We start from the raw sequence: 25,155 nt of genomic DNA on the forward strand, positions 1-25,155 counted from the left end.
GGACTCTGGAAACTTAATTGCAATTGTGAGAAGAATACTAAGTGCACATCAGATATGTTCCTGATATCCTTCTAAGGAAATCTTGCTGCCACTGCTCCAACTATAAATTATTGTAATAAGAATTAACAGCAAGAAGTATTCTGCATGAAATACACACCAAGAAAGGCTGTGTAGTGTGATTGCTATATGAATTTCATTAATATCTAGCATTGAGGAAGAACTCTCTTAGAAATTATTTAACTTACCATATGGTTCCAAAGAGTTTTTAGTGTTTTTTAAAAAATAATAGAAGACATTCTTTCTCCTTCCCTCCTTTTCTGATGTATGATCCTAGGTATGGAATCCACAACCTTGCTCATGCTAGGCAAGTGTTCTACCACTCAGATATGCATCACCAGTCCACAGAAAATATTTTAAAGGAAAGGGGGTATTAATCTTGAATTTGAAGGTAAATAAACCCACTTATGCTACAAGTGATTAGAAAGCAAATACTAAAACAAAATTCAAGCATTAGAAAATAAATGTTTGCATTATTTCCTCCTTATTTTAGAGAATGGTACAACTATAAACTTCCCAAAACCAATATTTCAGAATGAGCTAACAAAACTTTCACTCATTATTTAATTATTTGATCCCTTTATGGTTTATTCTGTTATTTATTATGATTTTTTTTTTAAACTTCAACACACATTATAGTTATATTTATGTTCAGGGCAAAAACTACCTGTAAATTCTCTGTTACAGCTCATGAAATAGAAATAGGGCAGATTTTTATAATATGCCTTTTTATAATATGCTTGAAATGCCATAGAACTTTTTGACTAAAATAGAGTTTTTCATACAGCGTATCCTGATTGTAATTTTTCCTCCCCCAATTCCTCCCATATCCTCCCTACCTCCCCGCCCATCCCTTTCTCATTAAGAAACAAACAGGCATCTTAGAAAAGGAGGAGGAGGAAGAGAAAGAAGAAGGTGGAGGAGGAGGAGGAGGAGGAGGAGGAGGAGGAGGAGGAGGGAAGGGAAAAGAAGGGAAGGGAAGGGAAGGGAAGGAAGGAAGGAAGGAAGGAAGGAAGGAAGGAAGGAAGGAAGGAAGAAAGAAAGAAAGAAAGAAAGAAAGAAAGAAAGAAAGAAAGAAAGAAACCAGAATAGGACAAAACAAATAAATTTAAAAAAAATTTTTTTTTAAAAAAAAAAAAGCTAAGGAAAAAGTATAAGAATATGTACAGATGCCAAAACACACACTCATACTCAGGTCTTCTCTTAATACAACCCAACAGACAAAAACTGTTCTTGGGATTTCATTTACTTATTTTTCTCACGGAAAGTAAGCTTAGTAGACATCTCATCTGCTGTCAAACCGATATACATCTGAAAATGAATCAGCATGCCAGAACAGGGGTTAAGTGTTCTCTAGTGTCGTCGTATAAGGCATCTCCCAGCAGGTTCCATAAGGAAGAGCTGTTACCAAACATGACATCCCCAATCCATCCCCTTTGTAAATTCAAAGGGGAATTCCTATGGACTTACATAGGCATTTTCACTGTGAAGAGAATTTTAAACAGGTATGAATAAGCATGGAATAAATGCTTAATTAAAGTCTTTAAATTATAGAAACTCTAGCTGTAATGATCAAAGATATACTAATTAGCTCTGGTAATGTGAAGTAGCTCTAGTCCAATGAGTAAACCCAGGGTTTCCAGAACCGCTAGCATTAATCTGAATTGTAATTAAGGAGCTAAAGGGCATTGAGAGCCGGAGTAGCATCGTGTACAGACTCACTTTTCGATTTTCCACATGTAGGTGGCAGATTAGTTGGGTTTAGATGTCTATTGGCAGTGCCACCTGCTCCAGCTCCTCACTGCAACTTTGTTTGGTTTTCTCTGCTTTATTTTGGGTCTAGACCAAGGAAGTGCTGCCCAAGCTACTCTTGGCTGCATTCTGTGACATGGCATCCATAATCCATCTATGCTGATGTGTTGTAAGCATATTAATAACTTCTGCACACTACAAAATTTCTCGTATTTGTGACTTTGTGAAAAGAAATTAAAACCTGAAGACCCTCTGCTGAGCTAACTCATTCTACATTGTAGACTAAACAGAAAGAGAGACCTACAGTTTCTTTTTCTAAATATAAAAAAGTGAAGAAAACTGAAATAGCATGGATGTGATAGCAAACAATATGCATTTTGAACCTTTCTACATCTTAGTTGAGCATCATCTATTTAAGATATATAATATGGTAAGTACTATAAAATCATTACTATAAGCAAGCTTGTTAACACATCCATTATTTCCATTGGTTAATTATTTGTATCTTGTATGAAAATTTAAATTTTCTTTAAGCAAAATTTCAAGCATACACTATAACGTTGTTAACTACAATCATCATATTTAAGATTAGCTCCCAGACATATCCATCTTAAAACTGCAAGTTTATACTCTTTAACACTTCCCACCCTCAGCATCTGGCAACCACCATTCTACTCCAATAAATATGACTAGTCTAGATATATACAAGTGAAAACCTACAGTAGTCTTCATTATCTGCTGTATTTCACAAGTGACAACATTTCTTTCTTTTTACAATGGGTGGCAATGGGTTATACATAAAAATTTTGGGCCATTCATACATCAGAAGACATTGGTCAATTCCATTTCTCCACTATTGTAAATAATGTTTCATTGCAGTTTGATCCAGTGATTTACTTTGCCGTGCATAGATACTAGAATATGGATTTGCTGAATATTGTGGTAACTCCAGTTTTAATATTTTTAGGAGTTCCTACATTATCTTCTAGAATAGCTTCACTAATTTGCATTCTTCTGGAGGCACACAAGGTGCTTTGCCTTGTATCACTAGCATTTTCTATCACTTCTACAAACTTTACAAAGTCTCTGATCTTTCATTTAAGTCAAATAATCTATATCAAGCTATTTTTGTATTTGGTAGAAGAGAAGTCCAAATACATTGTTCTGATATCCAAATCCAGTTTTGGATATCCAGTCGTCCAAACATTGTTTAGTGAAGACCCTGATTACTCACTCTTGGGATACTAGTCAAAATAGCTGATCAGATGGATAGGAATTTATTTCTAAGCTCTGTTCTATGGTGATATAATGTTTTGATTACTGTAGCTTTGAAGTTTAGTTTGAAATCTGGAGGCATGATACCTCTAGCTTGCTATTCCTTCTGAGTGTAATGCTCAGTCTAGTGATTCCAGCATTTTTGTAGCTCAGCACAAATTTTCTCTGTTCATGGCCTCTCTTTTCATTTCTTTATTCAGATGTATTAAGTGTATAAAATAACAGATTTCATGATGACACTTTCATACATGCACTTTGATTATATCCAAGAACAGTATGCAGTTTGTCATGGTGAAGTATGTTGTTAGTTATGGGTTTATCAAGTTTATTGTCTTCATTATACCAAAGTACACTTTCCCATAACCAAATTTATAGAGTTTTTATATTAAATCATGCTGAATTTTGTCAAATCATCTCTCTGCCTTTATTTTGATGGTCACATAAATTTTAAACTCCACTGTGGTGTATCATATTAACTGATTTGCTTCATCTGGCCACACATGATTCTTTTAATGTGTTCATTAGCTGAGTCCGTTAGGAGAGCTGAAAAGCCTGCTTCTCTGTTCACAATACTGTCTTCTCTTCTGTTTTTTTTTTTTTACCAGAGTAAGAAACAGAAGTTTTACTTATTTATTTATTTTTCAGTAGAGTAAATTTCATCAGATTTAAACAACAGATTATACAAAAATTATTCTCATGAAGAAAAGTTAAACTTAGTATAATGTTGCTAATTACATCACGTTTTTCTTATAGGTTGAGATTTAAATTTCTTTTTTGCTTTGTTTTTTATCTTTTTATTGATTTTTATTGATCTCTACATTTTTCTCTGCTCCCCTCCCTGCCTTCCCCTCCCCCCTTCTCTTCTTGAGGTGTCCTTTTCTGGCTGTAGCATTGGTAAGGATCTGGCATTAAATTCGTTTGAAAACTTGTCTTCAATTTTTTTAGAAAACTTTGAAAAAATTCACCTATAATTCTTCTGTAAAAGTTTGGTAGACTTTAGTAGGGAAGCCATGTGTGATCACAAACTTGTTTTGGTGGGGAGGTGTTGTTGTTTGGGTTTTTATTGTTTTTGTTTTATGTGTGTACTCTTTTTGTGAATATATGCCACTTATTTGAGTGTCCACAGAGGCCAATAGATGGCACTGGATCTCCTGAAGCTGAAGTTATAGGTAGTTGTAAGTCTCCAGATGTGGGTGCTGGGAACAAAACTCTGATCCTTTAGAAGAATAAGTTCTTAACTATGAGCCATCTCTCCAGCCCTTTGGGATTTTTTTTAATACTGACTCAATCTTCTTATTCATTAGTGAGTTCCATAGATTTTCTGCTTCTTAGTGATGCAATCTTGATAGGTTTTATCTTTTAGAAGTGCATCCATTTCTTTTAAGTTATGTAATAATATTATGCATAAAATTCACATAATCACTTAATATCCTCTATATTCCTAAAATATATGAGCATCCAACTAAAATGTCTCATTGCACATAAATTTTATTTATACTCTTTCCTATGTTCATCCAGTTAAAAAACGTGTCAGTTTGGGAAAGCTCTGTTGTTGAAGGCAACAGTTACCTATGGAATCAAACATGGAGAAATTGAGTTGGTGCCAAAACTAGTAATAATGGTGCTGGAAGATACTCTACAAACTACCAAGAAGAAAGGTAATCATCAGTATCACCCAGCTATGAACTCTGAAGCCTACAATAGCAACCCGCCTGCAAGATATTCTGGTACAATAGTGACAAACTATTATGGGAGTTACCAACCACATTTTTAAAATTGGCTCACTCCATAAGATAGAAATCATACCTAGCACTGCTAAAGTAACCAAGGATCGAAGACTCTATAGGTCATAGACCCTATAATAATTTTTAGCAATTATTCTGCTAAAAGACCATAATAATAAAATGACACTTAATGACATTTGCCTGTGTTTGTAGACCAGAACATCACTCAGTCCTAATCAGAGAAGCTTCTTACAGTAGATGGCAACTAACATAGAGAACCACAAACAAACAATATAAAGAGAGTGAGAGACATTAGAATACTCAACCCTAAATGGACTGTCTCTATTAAGCTCCTGACAAGGCTCAGGGAAGAAGAAGTAGTAATAAGAAGTAGTTAGAGTCAGAGTGATGGATGACTCCAAGGAAACAGAGTCTTCCAGATACTACAGGACTGATATACATATAAACTCACAGAAACTATAACAGAATGCACAAGACCTGTATAGGTTCAAGCTAGTTAAAATTCCAGTACAGAGAAGCGGAAATGGACACAAACTATGAAGCTATGTGCAGTTAATAACTTATAGTAAAGGTAAAAAAAAATAGCTTTTTCCAGTAAAGTGACCATACTTCAAGGTAAGCTCACGAGTAGTTGGCCAACACAAAGAGACTCCATATTTTTGTGTGCTCGGGTTTTTTGTCTTGTTTTGTTTGAGTATTTTTTTTGTATTTTTTGTTTGTTTTGTTTGATTTTTTGAGAGAGAGGAGAGAGAGAGAGAGAGAGAGAGAGAGAGAGAGAGAGAAAGCATAAAGTTAGGTAAGTAGGGAGGTAGGGAAGACCTGGGAGGAGCTGGGAGAAGAATATGGTCAAAATAACAAAATATATTATATGAAAACAAATTTAAGCCAATAAATAAAAATGAAAGTAAAAATTTAATTACAGTTTTCCGTGTTTTATTTACTTGTAACTTCCTTTTCTTCATCTTTCTGTGAACTTCATTGTTAGATATAAAGTTAAACTGAAATCATCCCTTTTGTTTCTGTTGGATTTGGTTTTCAAGGTGCTTGGTAAGAAACCCAGTGTCAAGCACTCTGCCCGGAGCTACCCGCCAGATGCCCATTCTTCGCACAGAACTCTTCATAGCTATAAGCCTTCTTTTAGCATTTTTCTTTCTCTGTCTGGTATGGCTTACCATGTCTTGTTTCTATTTTCATCTGTCTCAGGTTTTCATTAGCCTTTGTTTCCCCTTGACTCATTAACTGCTCAGGAATGTGAGTTTAATTTCCATATATTTTTAATTTTCTCAACTTTCTTCCTGTTAGTGACTTTTGGTTTTATATCATTGTTGTCAGAAAAGATACTTGATATGATTCTAATTCTTTTGAATGAATTAAGGAAAGAGTAGGTACAAGGTAATGCTCTTTAATACATAGCAGAAACTATGGCCTTGAAAATTTATGGCTGGCCACATCTCCCAATTCCTCTCTACCAAGCTAATTTTTCTCCTCCATCGGCACCTTGGACATAGTTTCCAATGCACTCACCTTTAGCACTTAATGCCTACCTTAGGTGTAAGTAAATGAAGAACTTATTAGAAAACAATGCAGAAACTCAGTCTTACCATACTGAACAAAACATTTTCTAAAATAATACTCAAGAGGTTATATATGGACATAAATTAAAGGATCAAATTTGTTTTAATAATCTCCTGATATATGTACAGAAGAAGAAGATAAGTCCTAAATTTGTATGCTGCCTAATCCCAGTAATATAAACTAGTCTGCATAGTATAAGAGTTTCTGGGAAGATGATTTCATTTTTATAAAAATAAATTTGTATTTTTCAAAGTCAGTCAAGAATTTCATGCTTTCATGCCATATATAAAACATCAAATGAAGGATAGCTATATAGTAATGGTAAAATTACTTTGTGTAATAGAATTACTTTCTTGCAAAACTATTACTATTTTTTTCCTGTAACTTAAAATGTCAGGGTCCCAGTATAGAGTCGAAGCCAGGAAAAAAAAATTTAAAAAAAAAAAACCTTTTCCAAGACAATTTCTACCTTTGCCAAAAGGAATCCAGACTGCAGGTCATGAAAATTAAGAGGGTTCTGTGAGATTGTTTAAAGGAACAGATGTCAAATAAAACTCGCAAGTGTTACAGTGTGTCTGCAGCAAGTGATTAAATGCTTTCAGATTTCAGAAGCAACCACAGTGCAATGCATACATCCTTATTAGGGATGACACATGCATTGCTTACTACTGATTAGAGAAAAGGAGAAAGAGTAAGATGATGCAATAAACTTAGCTGGCATGCACTGACTTATTAAACACAACTATAAACAGACTGAAGTAAAAAGTCTAACAGGAAACTCTGAAGTCAGGAGGCAATTTACTCATGATTGACATGGGTGAACCATTGCAAGATATCTTTCAACTGGCATTAAAGTAGTCAGGTCTAGTTAGGAATAAGAATGTGGAAAGCATAATAGCAATCTGTAACACATAAGGTCTGAAAATAGATTCTATAAATGCAGTAGCTCCAATTCTTTTGAACTATGGAAACTTCATTGTTATTTCTACACATATAAAACCAATAACCATACAACGCTACAGTGCTGCACCAGGAATGCAGCCCCACAGCAGCCCTGAAGCTATGTGAAGAATGAGAGAAACTAGCCATGATATTTCCTATCACAGTTTCTAAAACCATTCAAAACAATTCATCTTGACCTTTCCCAACTCAAGTAATACACAGAGGTTCAAGGGTGATCCAGTCATTCATTAAGCAGCCATAATGTAATCATGTCTAAAATTATTCCCAAGGGTTTCTAATACCAAAGAAGGACCTGAGGGTTCATCTAACTCCTGCACCCAAACTAGGGGCTGGGAGTGAATTATAATTTGTGCATATCTTGAATGTTCATAGAAGAGTACATAAATAATTCAAAAAAGCAAGATTGCTGTTTGCCATTCACCAGACATGTGCTAGAAATTTTTAATGTGCCTAATATACATCAATAAAAGAGGGTAACAGATAATATAGAATCATTAAATCACCATAACCTAACAAGAGGCACAAACTATTACTTTGTAGGTTCCATTTTGCTATGCACGCTGCCTTCTGAAACATCAAATGATAACTTGCAGATAGAAATAACAAAGAGAAAAGAAAAATTTTAAGATGAGCATGTGATGTTTTTATTTGCAAATTATTTACAATAAAGCTTTAACTAAAAATTACCCCAAAATGAGCAAAAGCATCTAAAATGTGATTCAAGCCATAGACTCATCATCATTATTCTTCTATTAATACACATGGAGTAATACAATATAACTTTGACTTGAAAAACTGAAAACAAGTTGTAGAAGTATAATGTCAAAATAATGACATAAAATATGACCAAAACATATCCATAACAAGAAGAGTTACAGAAGCCCAGGATAAAAGAATTTCATCATTCTTTATTTTGCCTTCTACCTCACTAAATAACTTTAACAGGTCTTTATAAATTCACATCAGAACAATGTGAACTAGTATCCAGAATAATCTTCCTTGCTTTACCTTATCAATATTCTTACATCCTACCCCCCAAAAAATTTTTACTTATTCTTTACACAATACTTAAGTTCCTTGAACTAGTGTATATTGGCACCAATCTATTTCTCCAAACATCCCTTGCTCATCTGGAAACACCACCCTTCCCCACTCCATCTCTAGATCCAGCCACACTAATGGCATGTCCTTGCATTTCTCAGGCTTAAATCTTCCTGATTTCTCTTTTACTTCCATATTCCTGATTCTAACGCCCAAATTTGGATCACCTAAACCTGTCAGACAACATTCACAATGTCCTCTCTCTCTCTCTCTCTCTCTCTCTCTCTCTCTCTCTCTCTCTATCTATATATATATATATATATCATATCTCGTTACATTTCTTTCTCTGTAGTATAATTTACTATTTTAACTTTACTGAAATTTTTAAGAATATATCTTATACCACTGGTTTATGTTTTACCCAGTCCATATCCCTAGATCTCTCAATGATCACTGTAGCATCTTCCTGAAACAGATCTTCAACTCATACATGCTGACTTGAAAACTTATAAGAACAATGCTGGGCTGAAGAGATGGCTAAGCAGTTAAAAGACCTGACTGCTCTTCTGAAAGACCAGGGTTCAATCCCCAACACCCACATGGGGGCTACCAACTGTCTGTAACTCCAGTTCCAGAGGATCTGATGCCTCTTCTAGCATCTATGAGCACTGGATACACATAGACACAGCACACAAACGTTGATGCAGACAAAACACCAGTCCACGTAAAATAAAAATAAATCTCAAAGAAACAATATTTAAAAGAACTGTGCTGCATAAAATTTGAAGACTTGCTGTTCCTAAAGAACAATTTGAACCAAGTATTTTTGAAAAGCTAATTTTTTTCTTTAAAAACCTCTGGGGGTTTAAATATATCTAAGAGGGGCAGATTTCAGAATTGTTTTCTTCCAGCAGAAACAATGATGAGTTTGCCCTGGTTGTCACACTTTTCCAAAGATACTCAAACACCAGGACAGCCAATTATGAATGCCTATCCCCTTGCCAGTCTGTACCAGCAGCTCTTTAAAAATAGAAAAAGTATGTTTCATTTCTGGCATGTGTGTGCCATATACTACCCATATAGTAGTAACTTAGATAATGATTTATCTATCACCATTGTTACCTAAAATAAAGAAAATTAAATAATAATCTTTAGTAGGTACATAAATGTTAGGTAAACTTAATTTAGAGTCAACCGTGCTGCTTAAAAGGAGGCATACAGCCAAAATTCTAACGACTGGAATTCCAAGAATTAACACAAAAAAATATGGATACAAGAGAAATTCTATGTAAACAGTATGTGTGTGGTTTTTAGTTTATTTATGCCTGTGATTTTACTTTACAAAACATCATAGAAGAGAAAACAATTTCTAAAGAAAACAATAAAGAGCAATTCTTTACTTTCCACCTTTATTTTTTAAACTACACAATATGCTTAACTTTCAAATTAATTCCTCATTGGCTAAACACACACAAGAAGTCATCTAATGGGAGAGCATCTACTGTTCAAGTGAAACGTTAGACATTAAGACAGAAGCAGGAAGGAAACCAGAACATGCAATGAGGTTTAAAAGGATCAACAGGAAAGTGCATATGTGAATGTGTGTGTGTACATGGGTGGGTGCTTGTGTATGTGTGTACACACGAACGTGTGTGTTAATTCCTATATAACAAAGAACAAACTAAAAAAAAAAGAAAAACAAAGAACAAACTCCTTTTTAATTTAGTATTTGCTAATTTAAATTCTTCATTAATTCGTGTGTGTTCAACATTCATTTATTTTTGAGGAAAGGACTACCCAGAGGCATAATCCATTCCGAAAAAGAAGCCATGAAGCTCACTTCCCAAAGCACCAGATGGTGGTATAAAAAGATCCTCACAGACTCTCTAGAGAAAGGAGCAGCCCTGTCGGCAGTGCCTTTGGTCATCCTACTTCATGCCTCCCAAATAAAGCACTCAGCTATCCTGGGAGAAGCTGTGCACTTTAAAGCATATAGACCTTGCCCACCCCCTTTTGTCAGAGAAAAGAAACCCCAGCTTCTGGGAAAGATTTAGAGCCATGTGACCTGAGCCTCTTGGTGGCAGAGTCACTGGCTTCTCATCTTCATTATCTAGATACTAACATAATCTAGCAAATAGGAGTTTTATAATGGCCTCTAAGTCAATGAAAAACGTTTCTTCAAATAGTTCACACGTGCACACGTTGACAAAATAACAGCTCTGAAAAGAACAAAAATAGACACCTTTGTATTCCCCAGATTGCCATTTTTAATCATAACAATAGTAATAGCAATAAACAGTAAGCATAGTACCGCAGAAAGCCCATTTGTTTTCTTCTGACCCAAAAATAAGCCGCCAAGTTACCCACAGTGAGCTGCAGGTAGTCTGGCAGTCCATCTCCAGAAGAGGATGGAGGAAAAGTAGCCACAGGATACACAGAGTGGGAAATGCTCAATCCTGTGCTACCTTCTCCAGGCAGAAAGCTGCACAGACACACCTTGCCAAAATCTAGATTCTCTGTATCCCACACTGGTCACAAAAATATTCTTTTTCCTCCAAAACTCATTCTCTCAAATGTACGCTTCGGTGACTCGGGATACCTCCTCTGGTTGTTTCATCTCACCACCTTGTTAAGAGGAGAGCCGTCTTTCCTCCGTGTCATCTGGGAGGTTCTGTCTGTCCCATTTCCCCCATACGCACTCTGTGGGCAAATCTCATGCTGAAGCCATTCTTCATCCTTAGCTTCAACCTCTTATCTTTCTCTTTTAAAGTTCTCAACTTAATTTAGCTCTTCTGTTGAGCTCTTATTTCCTATATTTTGTTATGCTGGCTTAATCTTCCAAACAAACCATTTTTGGGAGTTAGAGGGAGCAGGAAGTAGAATCAATAAAAATATCAAAGAAATCGTGACGGTGAAAACTAACTTCCCATGAACACAGCAAATAACAAAATCAATTCACAATTTCTCTTAACAGTTTTTATCTATCAACAACACATAATTAATTAATTTTATACTTCTTCAACTTCAAGATCAAACCAAGTAAAGAAAAAAAGTTTTAAAACATCAGGTACTGACCTGGGGATATGGGGAGGTCCTGGATTTTGATTTGGTGCTGGATAGCCGAGACTTATTCCCCTTCCTGTTGTCTGTGATGGTGGGGGTGGAGCTACTAGCATAGGAGAAGGTGGGCTTAGAGGCTGAGATCTGGTCCAGTGAGAGCTGTAGACCTTTGTATTCTGTGTCTCTGCAGGGGTGAGAAACAAAGCCTTCAGTCAGCCCCCACAGGGAATAGTTTTCAAGTAAATCACAAGAAAAGACAGACGTTACTCCCTATATAAAAAAAGCAAGCAAATGTTAGTGGCCAAGCTACCTTCCCCACACAGCTGCTTTGTTGACTCCTCACAGTCAACAAATGCCTGGGAATGTGACTGCCTTCCACTAATTTTATTAAATAGAAGATAAACCTCTTATTTAATTACTCTGATAAGTATTTTTAATTAAAAACCTAAAGAGTAAATATAATGACTCAGAAAGCCCTTTGGCTTTCTAGTACCCCAAGAGAAATCTGCTGAATTACCCCAGTGAACTTAGGAAGCCCCACAGTCCTTCTCCTGGAAAGAATGGATTGTAAGTGGTAATGTGGGTTTGTGTGCCGCAGATGGTGCAATACGAATTTTTAAACCTGCCCTAAAGTTTTCCATGTGAGTGAACTCAACAGACAACCAGTGCTCCCAGATCATCAACATCATTGTGATAAACATTCTAAACATTCCAAACATTCTTATAGCTAGCTAGCTTCAAATTACCTAAAAATCCCTTTCAGTGGGCTAAATCAGTTCTCAGAGTACATTTTAACACCATATTTTTCCCATCCCTTCATTCATGAAATAAACATTCATTGCCCTCCTGATTTTGCACTACATAGATATATGAGAATGAAGATGATAACTATAAAGTTTAGTAGATTGTAATCTATTCAGGAGAAAAAGAATATGCATATTGACTGCAGATTGATATGAAGGGACCAAGGAGCTTCTGTATGGAAATCCACTTGGTCTTGCCCACACGTGCAACCTCAAGACATTTCAGATATCATCAGATATCACTTGAAACTTTTCATTCTCCTCAGAGAATACCTCCCTTCCTTCTAGTCCCTCAAAACAATTTTTTTCAGATACTCTTCTTTATCACCAATTGTAGGAGAAATTTCTTAAGGATTCCCGAACTAACTGGAATGTTTCAAGGTAACTGACTAATTATTTTTACTCTCTAGAACACTGTGAACTATATATCTCATCATGTTTTGCTGACTTGCACTAGAGGTTTTAAAAATAAAAGCCCCAACTCTAATTTGCAATGCCCTCTAGAACGCCTATGAAGCATTCATACAGGCATTTTATCTACCAGTTTTTTCTATTTTTTATCTTACTTTTACTTTCTTCATTTATCCTATGATCAGTTTCCCTTTTAGGAGACTAGCAAAGTCAGGCAAATGGAAAAGTATAATTAATAACTTCAAATTTACTGTGACAGATGATTTTTAAGTGTTCTTATTATGAAAAGTAAACATTATTTAAATATGTGAGCTAGTATATAAACTACATATGCTTAACTTAGCCACTACACAACATATACATATATCAAGATCCCCAGTTTATGCTATAAATACATGTGACTTACTTATCAACTCAAGAAGGCAAAAACATAACTCAGGCCCCGAGTCTCTCAAGTAATAAAGAATGTAAACCAGATGAACCAGTTTCAGTATCATCACTGGCAGTGCAATGACACGCATCAGCAAACTACAACAGCATGGCATCAGACACAGTCAGCATCTGTTGAGTAAAAGCCTTTCCTTTTTTAAAATATCAAAAGTAGAAAAAATTGCAGAATAATCCTTTACACTGTGTTAAGATCAATTTAGTAATGAGCTGAATGACCAATAACCAGAAGGGAAGAGGTTAGGTGGGACTTCTGGGCACAGAGAGGTCACTGGGAAGAAAAACGGTGAGGCTGCCACCTGGATGCAGAGGAAGCAGGACATGCTAGAAGAGAGGTAAAAGCCATGAGCCACATAATAGCACATAGACTAATAGAAATGAGTTAATTTAAGTTATAAGAGCTAGTTAGAAACAAGTCATAGCTAAGGCCATGTACTCATAATTAATAATACATCTCTGTCATGATTCGGGGACTGGCGGTCTAAAAAGGCTTGCTACATTTGGTGTCCAATGTAGAGACTTGAATATCTAAACACAGAGCCTGAGAAAGCTAAGAAAAGTTCCAGGCAAGGAATCAGATGTAGTTTTTTAATCCTACAGTCTCTCAGGTGGGCCAGTACTTGGCACACAGAGGTGCCACTACCAGCCACTACCTACAGGCTAGAGCCAGCCACCAGCGCCCTGTGCTACACTGAGCCATAAGGCAGCTAACATGGCAGTTTAAGATTTGTCTCACATGGACAGAGAATGCTGCAGGTACTCAGTAAAGACAGATCTCAATGGGACAAACCTCTAAACAGGTTACAGTGTGGTTTTTTATTTACTTATTTATTTTTATTGCTTTATAAATAATACCATTCAAAATACAGTGTGTTTTGAAAATGTGTGTAGGCTTAATAAACAAAAGAAAATTGGTATAGACAGTCATAGTAAAAAGTAGTTATAAATAATCAGATAAAGTCTTTAAAGAGATGTTGTAATAAGCTGCTTGTTTGTTTTCCAGATGCCCAGACTCCCAAAATAATCATAATAAATAATAAATAAACAGAAATTATATTATGTAAATCACTGCTTGGCCCATTAGCACTAGCTTCTTATTGGCTAACTTTTACATCTTAATTTAACTCATTTTTATAAATCTGTGTATCCCCACAAGGCTGTGGCTAGCCAGGTAAAGTTCCAGTGTCTGTCTCTGGAGGGGCTACATGACTTCTCACTGATTCCACCTTCTTTTTCCCAGCATTCAATTTAGTTTTCCCTGCCTAGCTAAGTTCTGCCTTCTTATAGGCCAAGGCAGTTTTCTTTATTCATTAACCAATAAAAGCAACACATAGGCAGAAAGACCTCCCATACCAAAGAGAGAATAAAATAATATAAAAAGGATAAGTCACATAAAGATGGTAAATACACAGATATCTAGATCTTATATGATATCATGCTGACTTTAAATTTTTTGATTGCTGATGAACAAATGATGACTGGTGAGAGACTTGGGATTGTTAAGAGAGACTGTTGAACTAAGCCAGCCTAGACACTTTAGGAATGCCTTAACTTTAAAATGGAAGTCAGAAATATATTTCTTTGGGGAAGAGGTTATGCTTTTTTTCCATAGAAAATGAAAGGCTGTGAATTTATTCAAGGCTGATAGAGAACAGGTTTGATCAAGAGAGACCCCCTGAACATCCTGACTATGGACATAAAGAAATAAACCTAGAAAACCTACAAGACAGAGCAAGAGGACCAGACACCAATGAAAATGGGTGGCACAGATCATGCAGGTTCTCAGAGTACCTCTGTTACAGTTTCCTCAGAACAGCTTCAAAGTAGTTAACTAAGATGGTCCAACCCCATGGACTGCTCCAGCCAGGGCTACAGATAAGACTTGCACTTTTCCATTGTACAGAGACTGAACAACAAATGTTATGGCTAGCTTTTTCAGAACTTGACCATTCCCTCAAGTTTTCTCAGGGTCCCCCAAAGATTCTATCACCTCCAGAAAACAAGAAGCAATCAACAGAACACAACATCCACATTCCCAAGAAGTGGGATGGATGGTTTGGGGCATTCAGTGGGTTATAGACATTTGTCGTTGTTTAGAAGGGTGAGCTACAGATTGTTATTGACAATTGTCAGAAAACAAAAACTCAACAAAGGAGATTAGATTCTGGGATCCTTTCTGAAGGGAAAAGGGGGAAATAGTACAGAAATAATGGGATAAAATGGTAGATTGTTGAGTCTACATTTAAACAACCACTAGTTTCAAATGTTTTACATTGGTATGGATTTTTGCAAACTGTCCAAATTTAAGGTTATTTTTGCTATATACTATATATGTTTTTATTCTTGTTTAAGGTATTGTGCCCCTATAGGTCATTTAAAAAGGTGATGTTAAAGTTTGAGTCCTTGAAAACTATTTAGAATAATAAAGAAATACAGGTTAATAGTTAGTCGTCTATAACAATCAAACTTATAGTAATGTTAGGCATGGTCTCAAAGTCTTACAAAAATAATTTTTGATTGAAAGGTGATCTTTAAACACTTCAAAGACCTACAGAATATGGCATTTAAAATATTTTGATAACATAAGGCTTTTTATGACAGTGAGGCATATCTATTCCTGAAATCACTAATCTATTTCAAAAAAGAATGATAGGCATCAAAGAACCTCCATATGGAGTTTACTTGTATTGTGCCAGAATTAGTCACTGGGCAAAGAAACTGCCCTTGCCTCGACTGCTGATAGTTTGCTGTCCAAACTGGACAATCAATACACAAAAGAAAGTGACTGCTCAACTTTTCCAAGACAGAGTAGGACAACTCTTAAAAATAATCTTGCTTTACTGAAAACCTATCAGATATTGTAAACCCATAGGCCAAAGATGGATGCAGAGGAAGCTTGGGATTATTATCCAGGCACCCAGATGTCCCCATCATTTCTTGGTTTTGGAAATTGCTTGCTCTGCACTTCCTATTTACTCAGGTAATATTATATCCCTCTTGAGTCTCTGATGTGGTTGAAAATTAAATAGTTGAAGATTATAATTATAATTTCCCTTAGTTATGATAGAAATTAAGTCAATTACAAAACTTTGGACTCCCAAGATAAGATACATAATAGAGTATTTTCTCTGAATTTACCAAACACTAATGGACTGGACATTGTTATTGTATTTCTTGCTTGATAATTGTTATTATTATACATAGTTTTGCATTGTTAGAGTTATTTAGACAAAATGGGAAAATGTTGAGAGATATTTGATTACATTGTACAAAGATATGTCACTGTGATTGATTTGATAAAAAACTAAGTGGCCAGACACTAGGCAGGAGGTATATCCAGGACTTCTGAACAGAAAGAGCTGTGGGAAGAAGAAAGGCAGAATCACTCTCAGATGCAGAAGAAACAAGATACCAAAAACAGAGATGAGGTAACAAGCATGTGAAAGAACGTAGATTATAAAATATGGGTTAATTTAAGCTAAAAGAACTAGTTAGAAACAAGCTTAAACTAAGGCTGATCCTTCATAATTAATAGTAAGTCTCTGTGTCATGATTTGGGGGCTGGTGGTCCAAAAAAACCCTGCTACAAGCATCTTTATCTACAAGCTCTACATTGATAGAGGCACATAACATTGGATTGAGAATATTTTTAATTACATCTGTACTGAACCATATACAGGCTTTTTTCCCATTGTTCCTTATACAACTGTTTGGAGAACACTCACATTATTTTAAGAATTATAAATACCTAGAAAACATTAAACATGTAGGGAGGTGTATGTAGATAATGCACAAATACTACATTTGGTTTAAAGGACTTAATAGATTAGGGTATGTATGGGAAAATCCTGGAACCAATACCCTTTGAAATCTGACAATGACTATTCAAATCATTTAATGAGAGGAAAAAATATTTTTCTGTAAGAATAACAAAGATTTTAAAAGAAGTCATACACTTGTCTTCTAAGCTCAGAAAGTCTGATCACATTATTGTATTCCTCTAATCACTCCTTCTGAAGACAGTATAGACATGGATAGTCCTCAGTTAGAAATGCAGTGTGTTCCACAATACAACTCCTGATTTGTTTTTCTTCCAATATATCAAAGTTTTCCTTCTTTAGCCCCTCATTTCATCCAAATAGTAATCTCTAAACTAAGCATTTGGATTCTTGGCATTTTTTTTCCGCCAACATTTTACATCCCATTTGTTCCTGTGAAACTCTTCCTGCCTGCAAAGATTCTTCAGTTTATAATTACTGAGTATCTCTACTGTGGGGCTTTATTCTAGGGGGTCTGTAGAAATCAATGAACAGAAGGCCTCTGTATCTCAGGTAGCAGGCACCAAGGCTGCTCCTGAGGGAAGTATGGAGGAGACCAGAAAAATTTCCCTACTCTAACATTTCTTTTCAAAGGATTATGATTTCCCCCAGTAAATTCTGAACTTCTAGAAGACATAAGCAAAGAGGTATTTTGTCATATTTTGAAGGTAAATGCACATTACATTAAGTAAATGGAAAAGAAAGACAAGGACACACTAAGAGACTTTTCCCCCACCCAGTGAATACTAATAACTTAAAGCCAGCAGATCTTTCTCAATGAGAAAACAATCCTGATGGTCTATGAGCCACATGACCTGCTTTTCTTTAGAAAATAGAAAGCCAAGCACATCGAACTCTGACAGGAGGTGGAACTTTTAATCTTGACCAACCACTTCATCCAATGCACTTCTGTCAACCAGAAAATAGAAGATCCATTCAGTACCTGCCTTCTAGCATGCAAAAATTACTCTCCATTGCAAATGCGGCCTGTTTTTATACAGGAAATTTATATCAATAAGAAGGAAGCACTTTTTTTTCTTTGCATACTCTCAGATCCAAAAATACACATAAAGTTCTACAAAGTCTTTCTGAATGAGGGAACTCTTGCAAACTCATCCTATCCTACAACATTAACCTGACAATAAAATCAAACAACAGAAAAAGAAAACTACATACCACTGTTCCTGATGAATACCTAAAAATCTTCAAAAAAATATCAGCAACCCAATCTAACAGCACAAAAGATCACACACGAGGGCAGGCAAGATGGTGTGGCATGTGAAAATACCTGCCACTCAACTCTAATGACCTGAGTTCAATGCCAGATCTCACATAAAAATGGAAGTGGAAGTGGGGAATCAACCCCAAAAAGTTGTCCTCTGACTTCACGTGTGCTTTGACACATATGGTGACACAGAAACAACAACAACAAAAAAGAAGATTAAGACAGACATGGTATCATATGCTTTTAATCTTTTAATCCCATCAGAGGGGTAGAGGCAAGTGGATCTCTGTGAATCCAGGGCTATATTAATTTACATAGAAAGTTCTAGGACATCCATGGCTACATAAAAGGAAATACAAAAAAAATCTCAAAAAAATACAGAAATAAAAAAAATTAAACACCATGATCTGTATTCTAAAAATGCAGAGATAGTTTAGAATATGCAAATCAGTAAGTATAATTCATTCCACCCAAAATATAAAAGATAAAAGTCATATAATCACCTGAATAAAAACAGAAAAATAGTTTGAATAAATTAAACACTGTTTCATTATATAAACTTTCAACTAAATAGTTGAACATAATTCCTCAACTATATATATAACAAACTGTATATATAACAAACTCACAGTTAAATCTTTTTGGGAGGAAAGTTGAAGGCACTGCCCTAAGATCTAAAGGAAAAAGGATATTGGTTTAAGAGCTCTATTGCTGTAGTAAAACACCACAAGTCACTTGGAGGTGTGAAGGGATTATTTCAGCTAACAACTCTACATCACAGGCTATCACAAAGGAACTCAGGACAGGTACTCAAGGCAAGATTGATGCAGCAGTCATGGGGTAACACCACTTACCGGCTTGCTCCTCACAGCTTGCTCAGTTTGCTCTCTTATACCACCTGGCCAGGGATGGTACAGTCCACAGTGGGCTGGGCCCTGTCACATAAATTATTAATCAAGAATATGCCTCACAGGTTTGCCTATAGGCCAATCTTATGGAGGCATTTGCTCAGTTTAGGTTGCCCCTTCTCAAATGACCCTAACTTGTGTCAAGCTGACAGTGGGGAGGGGAAGGACAGATACCCTCTTCCAATACTCTTATTTGACAGAATATTGGAAATTTTAGCCAGAGTAATTAAAACAAGGGAAGGAAAGAAAAGGCATACAAGTAAGGAGGGAAAAAGAATATATCCCAGTTTGCAGACCATATGAAACATGAAGGTTTACATAGAAAGGTAAATAGATTCAGTAAGGTTATATGATTCAAAATCAAAGTTATAGTTTAAATGTCGAATTTGCATTATAGGCTCATGTGTTTGAACAGCTGGCCCCCAATGATAACTCTGTTTTGGAGATTGCTGAACCTTTTGAACTAGGGCTTACTTAGGAAAACTGGGCCACTGAGGATAGGCCTTTAAAGTGATGTCTCGCTTCTGAGTCTGGCCTGAGTTTTCTATTTCCTGATCAACCAGTATGCAAGAAGTTACTACTTCACATACCTACCACTAGAGACAAAGACGCTCTAGCTACCGTGCCCTCCCTATCATGGAAGACTGCTTCTCCTTAAAACTTAAAGCCAAATTCACTTTTCTCCTTTAAATTGCCTCCATGAGATTTGGTCAAAAGAAAAGAAAAGCAAATAACACAAACAACATAAATATCTGGCTGGGCATAAATACAGGCTTGTGCCCAAGTATAATCTCAATACTTAGGATGATGAAGCAGGAGGACTCCCATGAAGTCAAGATTAGCCTAGACTACAGGGTACGGCACTGTCTTAAAACAATAAAATAAAAGTTGCATTTCAAACACAAAGAGCTAACTTACTGAAAAAGAAGTCAAATAAAGCAACCCTATCGACAAAAGATATTTTAAAATAAAATCCATAAGGGTAAACTTAACCAGAGAAGTGAAAGTTCTCACAAAAAACATTACAAAACATTAAACAAACCAATTGAGGAAGACACAAAAACTGGAAAGAATTCTTGGTGCTTAAAGACTAAAATAACTTCTAGTGTATAATGGCCACTCTACCTACCCAAAGCAACTTAGAGATTTTTTTGAAACATTACCAAAAATATGATTAGCGAGCTGGGAGCATAAATCAAGGATAGATCACTTGCTTTGCATGGGAGATGCACTGGGTTCAGACCCCATCAACTAACAGAAGACAATATAAAAGCTATTCTCACACAAATACCAGAAAGGAATCCTAAAATTCATGCAAGTGCACTGCCCAAAGAAAGAAAATGATCTTGAGCACAAAGAACAAAACTGAATATGTCATAATACTTCTTTTCTAATGCACTACACCACCCCTAACCAAGAAGCAACTGGAATGGATACGGGCTGGGAGAAGAAGGATCTGATTCTCCAATGGAGTGACATTGGATATAGTAGCCAGGCCTACTGCTCAGGAATCGCTAACCAATACGGAATAAACTCCATGTTTTTCTGTGTGGTTTTTGTTGTCATGGTGGTGGTTTGGTGGATTTGCCTTTTTTGTTCTTTTATTTACCTTTCTATGTAAACCTTCATGTTTCATATGGTCTGCAAACTGGGATATATTTTTGTTTTTGTTTCATATGGTCTGCAAACTGGGATTGTTCTTTTTATCCAGTTTTTGGTTTTTGAAGACTTTTACAAGAGAAAAGACATGAAGTTAAGTGGGAAAGAAGATGGGGATGGTCCAGGAGAACTTGAGAGAGAAGAAAAAGTATAATCAAAATACACTGTACGAAAAAAATTAAAGCAATGCAAAATAAAGCTCTTTATATCTAAAAAAAATCTACCACAGGTCTATGCTAACCAAAAAACATAGTACTGGAATAAAAACATGTTCATAGGCCAATGGGACATAAGAGCTAGAACACAAAAGCATAGAAACATACAATGGGAAAAAAGTACACACTTCGATACAGTAAGGGGAAAACTGGGTACCTGTGTATGGGAGATTGAAAATTCCTACACTCACTAAATATAAAATTTTAAAAAAAAAGACTCAAGATGGATCGAAACTTAAATAGGAGGCCTGAAACTATGAGACAAATGGGAGAAAATACATAAGAGAAGAAACACCTTAAGACATCACGATAGGCAATGGTGTTTTGTTTGATTTATAAGATCTCAAAAGCATAGTCAACAAAAGCAAAACCTGAAAAATGGGACCGTATCGAACTAAAAAGCTTCTGCCAGCAAATGAAGCTACCTAGAGGATGAAAATGGACCTACCAAATGAAAAAAAAAAATATTTGCAAGTCATCATCTGACAGATGATTACTATCCAAAATATAAGAACTCAAAAATCCTAATGACATAAACTCCCAAATATAACAACTTAAAAATGGACGAGTGGTCTGAATAGACAGTTCTCAAAAAAGTAGAATTAGTCAATAAACACAGAGGGGAAAAGCTCGATACCACTATCCGTCAGGGAACTGCAAGTTAAAATCATTAGGATCGTAAAAGATAGCCTCTTACTCCTATCAGAATTATTAAAAACAAAACAACAGAAACAGAAAATGCTACTGGAAGTGCAGAGAAATGTGAACACTTGCACACCACACTGCTGATGAGAATGCAAATTAGTGAACAGTACGATGGCTCCTTAGCAAACTAAAAGCAGAACTACAGTGTAATCCAGCTAACGCTGTTCTAAATCAAAGTAAAAAAGAAATAAAACCAGTGTATAAAAGTATTACCATGTAAACTAACCACAATGGCACATACTTGTAACCCCAGCACTTGAAAGGGACAGGCAGGAGAATTAATTTAACATCATTGTTTGGTATATGTCAAGTTTGTGGCCAGCCTAGACTATATAACAGCTTAGCATTAAAAAAAATACAAAAATACAGACAGAGAAAGACAAATTTCACATATTTTCAAAAGAGATAGCCACGTCTTGAGTCTTGGAGAGAGGGAGAGAGGGTTAGGGAGAGATAAAAGTTGGAAATTTGGTATTAAATAAGTCCTAGTGTTTTGTAGCACAGGAGGGTAACTAATATTTGTATCCTATTATATATTTATGAAGAACGAGAAGAAAAATGATCAAAAGCTCCAAATTGTGAAAATAGGAAAAAATAAAAGTTTTAGTTACTATACCACTGCACATTGCATTCATGTGTTAAAATATAAGGATGTACCCCATAATGTGTTTAATTATCATACAATGCACGGTAAATTAAGATATTTTTAAGGTCTTTCTAAAACTTTTGCACAACTTTTTGGTTTGTATGTTTGTTTGTTTGTTTGTTTTGAAACAGGTCTCACTATGTAGCTCTGGTTGTCTTGGAGCTCACTCTGCAGAGAAGGCTAGGCTCAGACTCACAGAGATCTGCCTCCGAAGTGCTGGAATCAAAGTCATGCAACACACATACGACTTGCGTAGCTTTCAATGACAGAAATACTCCAAATTAAATAAATCTAGATAACATTTTAAATCTAATATACAGTTTAAAATTGTGCCCACTCACCTAATTGTCAAATGTAAGAATTATAAAAATACTGTTAATGATCTAACGAAAATGTTGTTCTGATCCTCAACAACAATAAAATTTAAATAACCACCCCGGGGACTGAAGGGATGGCTCAGCAGTTTAAATCCAGACGATCCAGGTTTGGTTCCCAGCACTGATTTATTAGCTCAAAATCATCTCTAGTTCTAGGGAAACTGATGCCCTCTTCTGGCCTCTGTAAACACAAGGCATTCGTGTGATGTAAAGATGTACATGAGGCAAACACTCTCACACACAAAACAAAAAATTTATTTTTAGGTTTTTTTTTTAAAAAAATAGTAGTACTTGTTCACATTTACCAGTGAGCATAATATCAAAGAGATGAATTTTAAGCCAACCCTGTCTGTCACCAACAAGCTGCCACCCCGGCTTCCATTCTAGTCTGTGATTCATAAAGACGTAGTGAGGTTTACAAGAAATCTTGTGTGAAAATCCTGCAGCACAGTGCCTGGGACAGCAAATACTCAGCCACCAGCATTATCTCTTAGTTTCTCACTCTACCACTATACCTCACTTTAGAAGTGATTTCATTGTAAATACTGCTTTTTTTGAAAGAGAGAAACAACATAAACATGGGTGAATAGGGAGATAGGGAGGATCTGGGAGGAGTTGGGGAGGAGAAAAACGTATTCAAAATATATTGTGTGGAAAAAAGTGTTTCAAATCTTTGAAAAATAATAATAAAACTTCTCACATTGTATTTCTTTCATTTTCATACCAAATGCATTTTAATTTGGTCTGTTACATTGGAGTCGTTAAGCTCTAGTGCATGTGTTCAAAATACTAAGTTCTTCATTACTAAGTAAGCACATGGAATCGTTAGAGCACAATCATGCAGTGTAACTCAGCCTTCCTTTTTCTCTATTCAAAGCTCCAACAACTCCATAGATATGTTAGGATGAAAAGCATAATAGAAAAACCCCACTTAAAGACATTTCGAGCAGTTGATGTGCTGCCAAGGGCAGCTCTGAGAGGCAGACTTGGGAGGAAGAACAAAGCGCTTGCTTTACTTTTAGACTTCTATTAAGTTGAGCATTTCATTTATACCACTTAAAGGGCTAGATGTTTGTGGGGATTAGAAGTCCCGTTTCCCTCTTTCAGACTTGGAAACCAGGAGAAATCTGGCTCTGCTTCTCTCCTTGTCTTACAGTGAAGCAATTCTGGTACCACACATGTACTCAAGATTACATGTGTGCTTAGTGAAGCCATTTATTTAACACTTTCCTTCTGGTATATGGCAAAAAAAAAAAATACTCAGCCTCCATAGACATTGGATCCCAAAGAGTTAGTTGAGGAACATGCCTTAGGTGGTTTTTAACAACAATAAAAAAGGCATGGTCCTGTTCTTCAAGCATTCTTGAGATACGCTATATATTCAGGGCTCCACAATTTATCTTTCTAAGGGCAGCTTATACTGGACTCCAGACATGATTGGCATACTGAAAAGAGACCTATTGGTATATGGTACTTGATATATTCTTCAAGAGACTACTGAGAATGATTTACATTTGGTTTTCTCTCCCTTTAATGATTTGTACAAGAGCTATAGACATCCTTGGGTACCTCTCACTCTGAGAGTAATGAGAGATAAGTAACACGCAATCATTTGGTGTTGTAGATGTTAATCTCGCCCATATTTGCAGACCAAAGTAATCTTCTTATTCCATCGCAGTCAAAAATCATTCAATTTTCAGAATTAGCCAATCAGTCTACTTTAAACCTTATAATAGCCATGTACATATTTGGAATAACTCAAATTTCAGTAGGGAAAAAATGGGGCCAAGTTCACTTCAGTGGCCTTTCTCAACCTTCTTTTAACAATGCACCACAACTCTTCATGAAGTCAATGTCATCATGTCATGGGAAAAGCTCATTATGACACCCTTGGAAAGCTAATGAAAGTAACTTTCCACCTTGGAGAAATACATTATCATCATTTCTATCATTGCAGCCACGACAGAGTGCTTAGGACTCACAACCTTACAATCTGTGTACAAAGAAGCAAGCAACCTCATTGCTCAGTTTCTAGAGCCTTTACAAAAATGTTTCTTCCCCAACACCACAGTGTATTCCATTTCTTTTTAGAAAACTGAACTTTCTGCTTGTGATACGACAATTTCGGACCTGCAGGCTATCCTGGAGCTTCTCTGGGTACATTATGCCTCATGACAATTCTTAAAAGATATTGCCAGATTTCCTAGCTGAACTACTTTTTTTTAAACAGCTGAAATTGATCAAATTACCCAGGCATAACGTGGAAAGAGAGACACACAACTGATTTGACTCCAAAAGCACAGATTGAAATATGCAGAGGATTGCATTAAACCACGATCAGATTAAGTGGGGATGACTGTGCCTATACTAAACTTTCTAATTGGATTCTAGAGTCACTGTTACACACAGTGCATGACCTTCTTTGTATTCTGGCAGAGCTGCTGCCTAGCCACCAGTAAGTCCTGGCAGCAGA

At 36.0% G+C, this 25,155-nt stretch overlaps 1 protein-coding gene across 1 annotated transcript in view; it reads right to left on the bottom strand.

Moving 5' to 3' along the window:
• Sim1 (SIM bHLH transcription factor 1) overlaps positions 1–25,155 on the bottom strand; it is an 81,294-nt gene that overhangs the window by 20,830 nt on the left and 35,309 nt on the right. Inside the window, exon 11 of the mRNA XM_085691123.2 lies at positions 11,484–11,652. Coding sequence (XP_085547249.2) covers positions 11,484–11,652 — 169 coding nt within the window. The remainder of the gene's footprint in view (positions 1–11,483; positions 11,653–25,155) is intronic.

This window comes from Myodes glareolus, chromosome 1 (assembly GCF_982192425.1).
Source record: "Myodes glareolus chromosome 1, mMyoGla1.1, whole genome shotgun sequence".
Taxonomy (NCBI): domain Eukaryota; kingdom Metazoa; phylum Chordata; class Mammalia; order Rodentia; family Cricetidae; genus Myodes; species Myodes glareolus.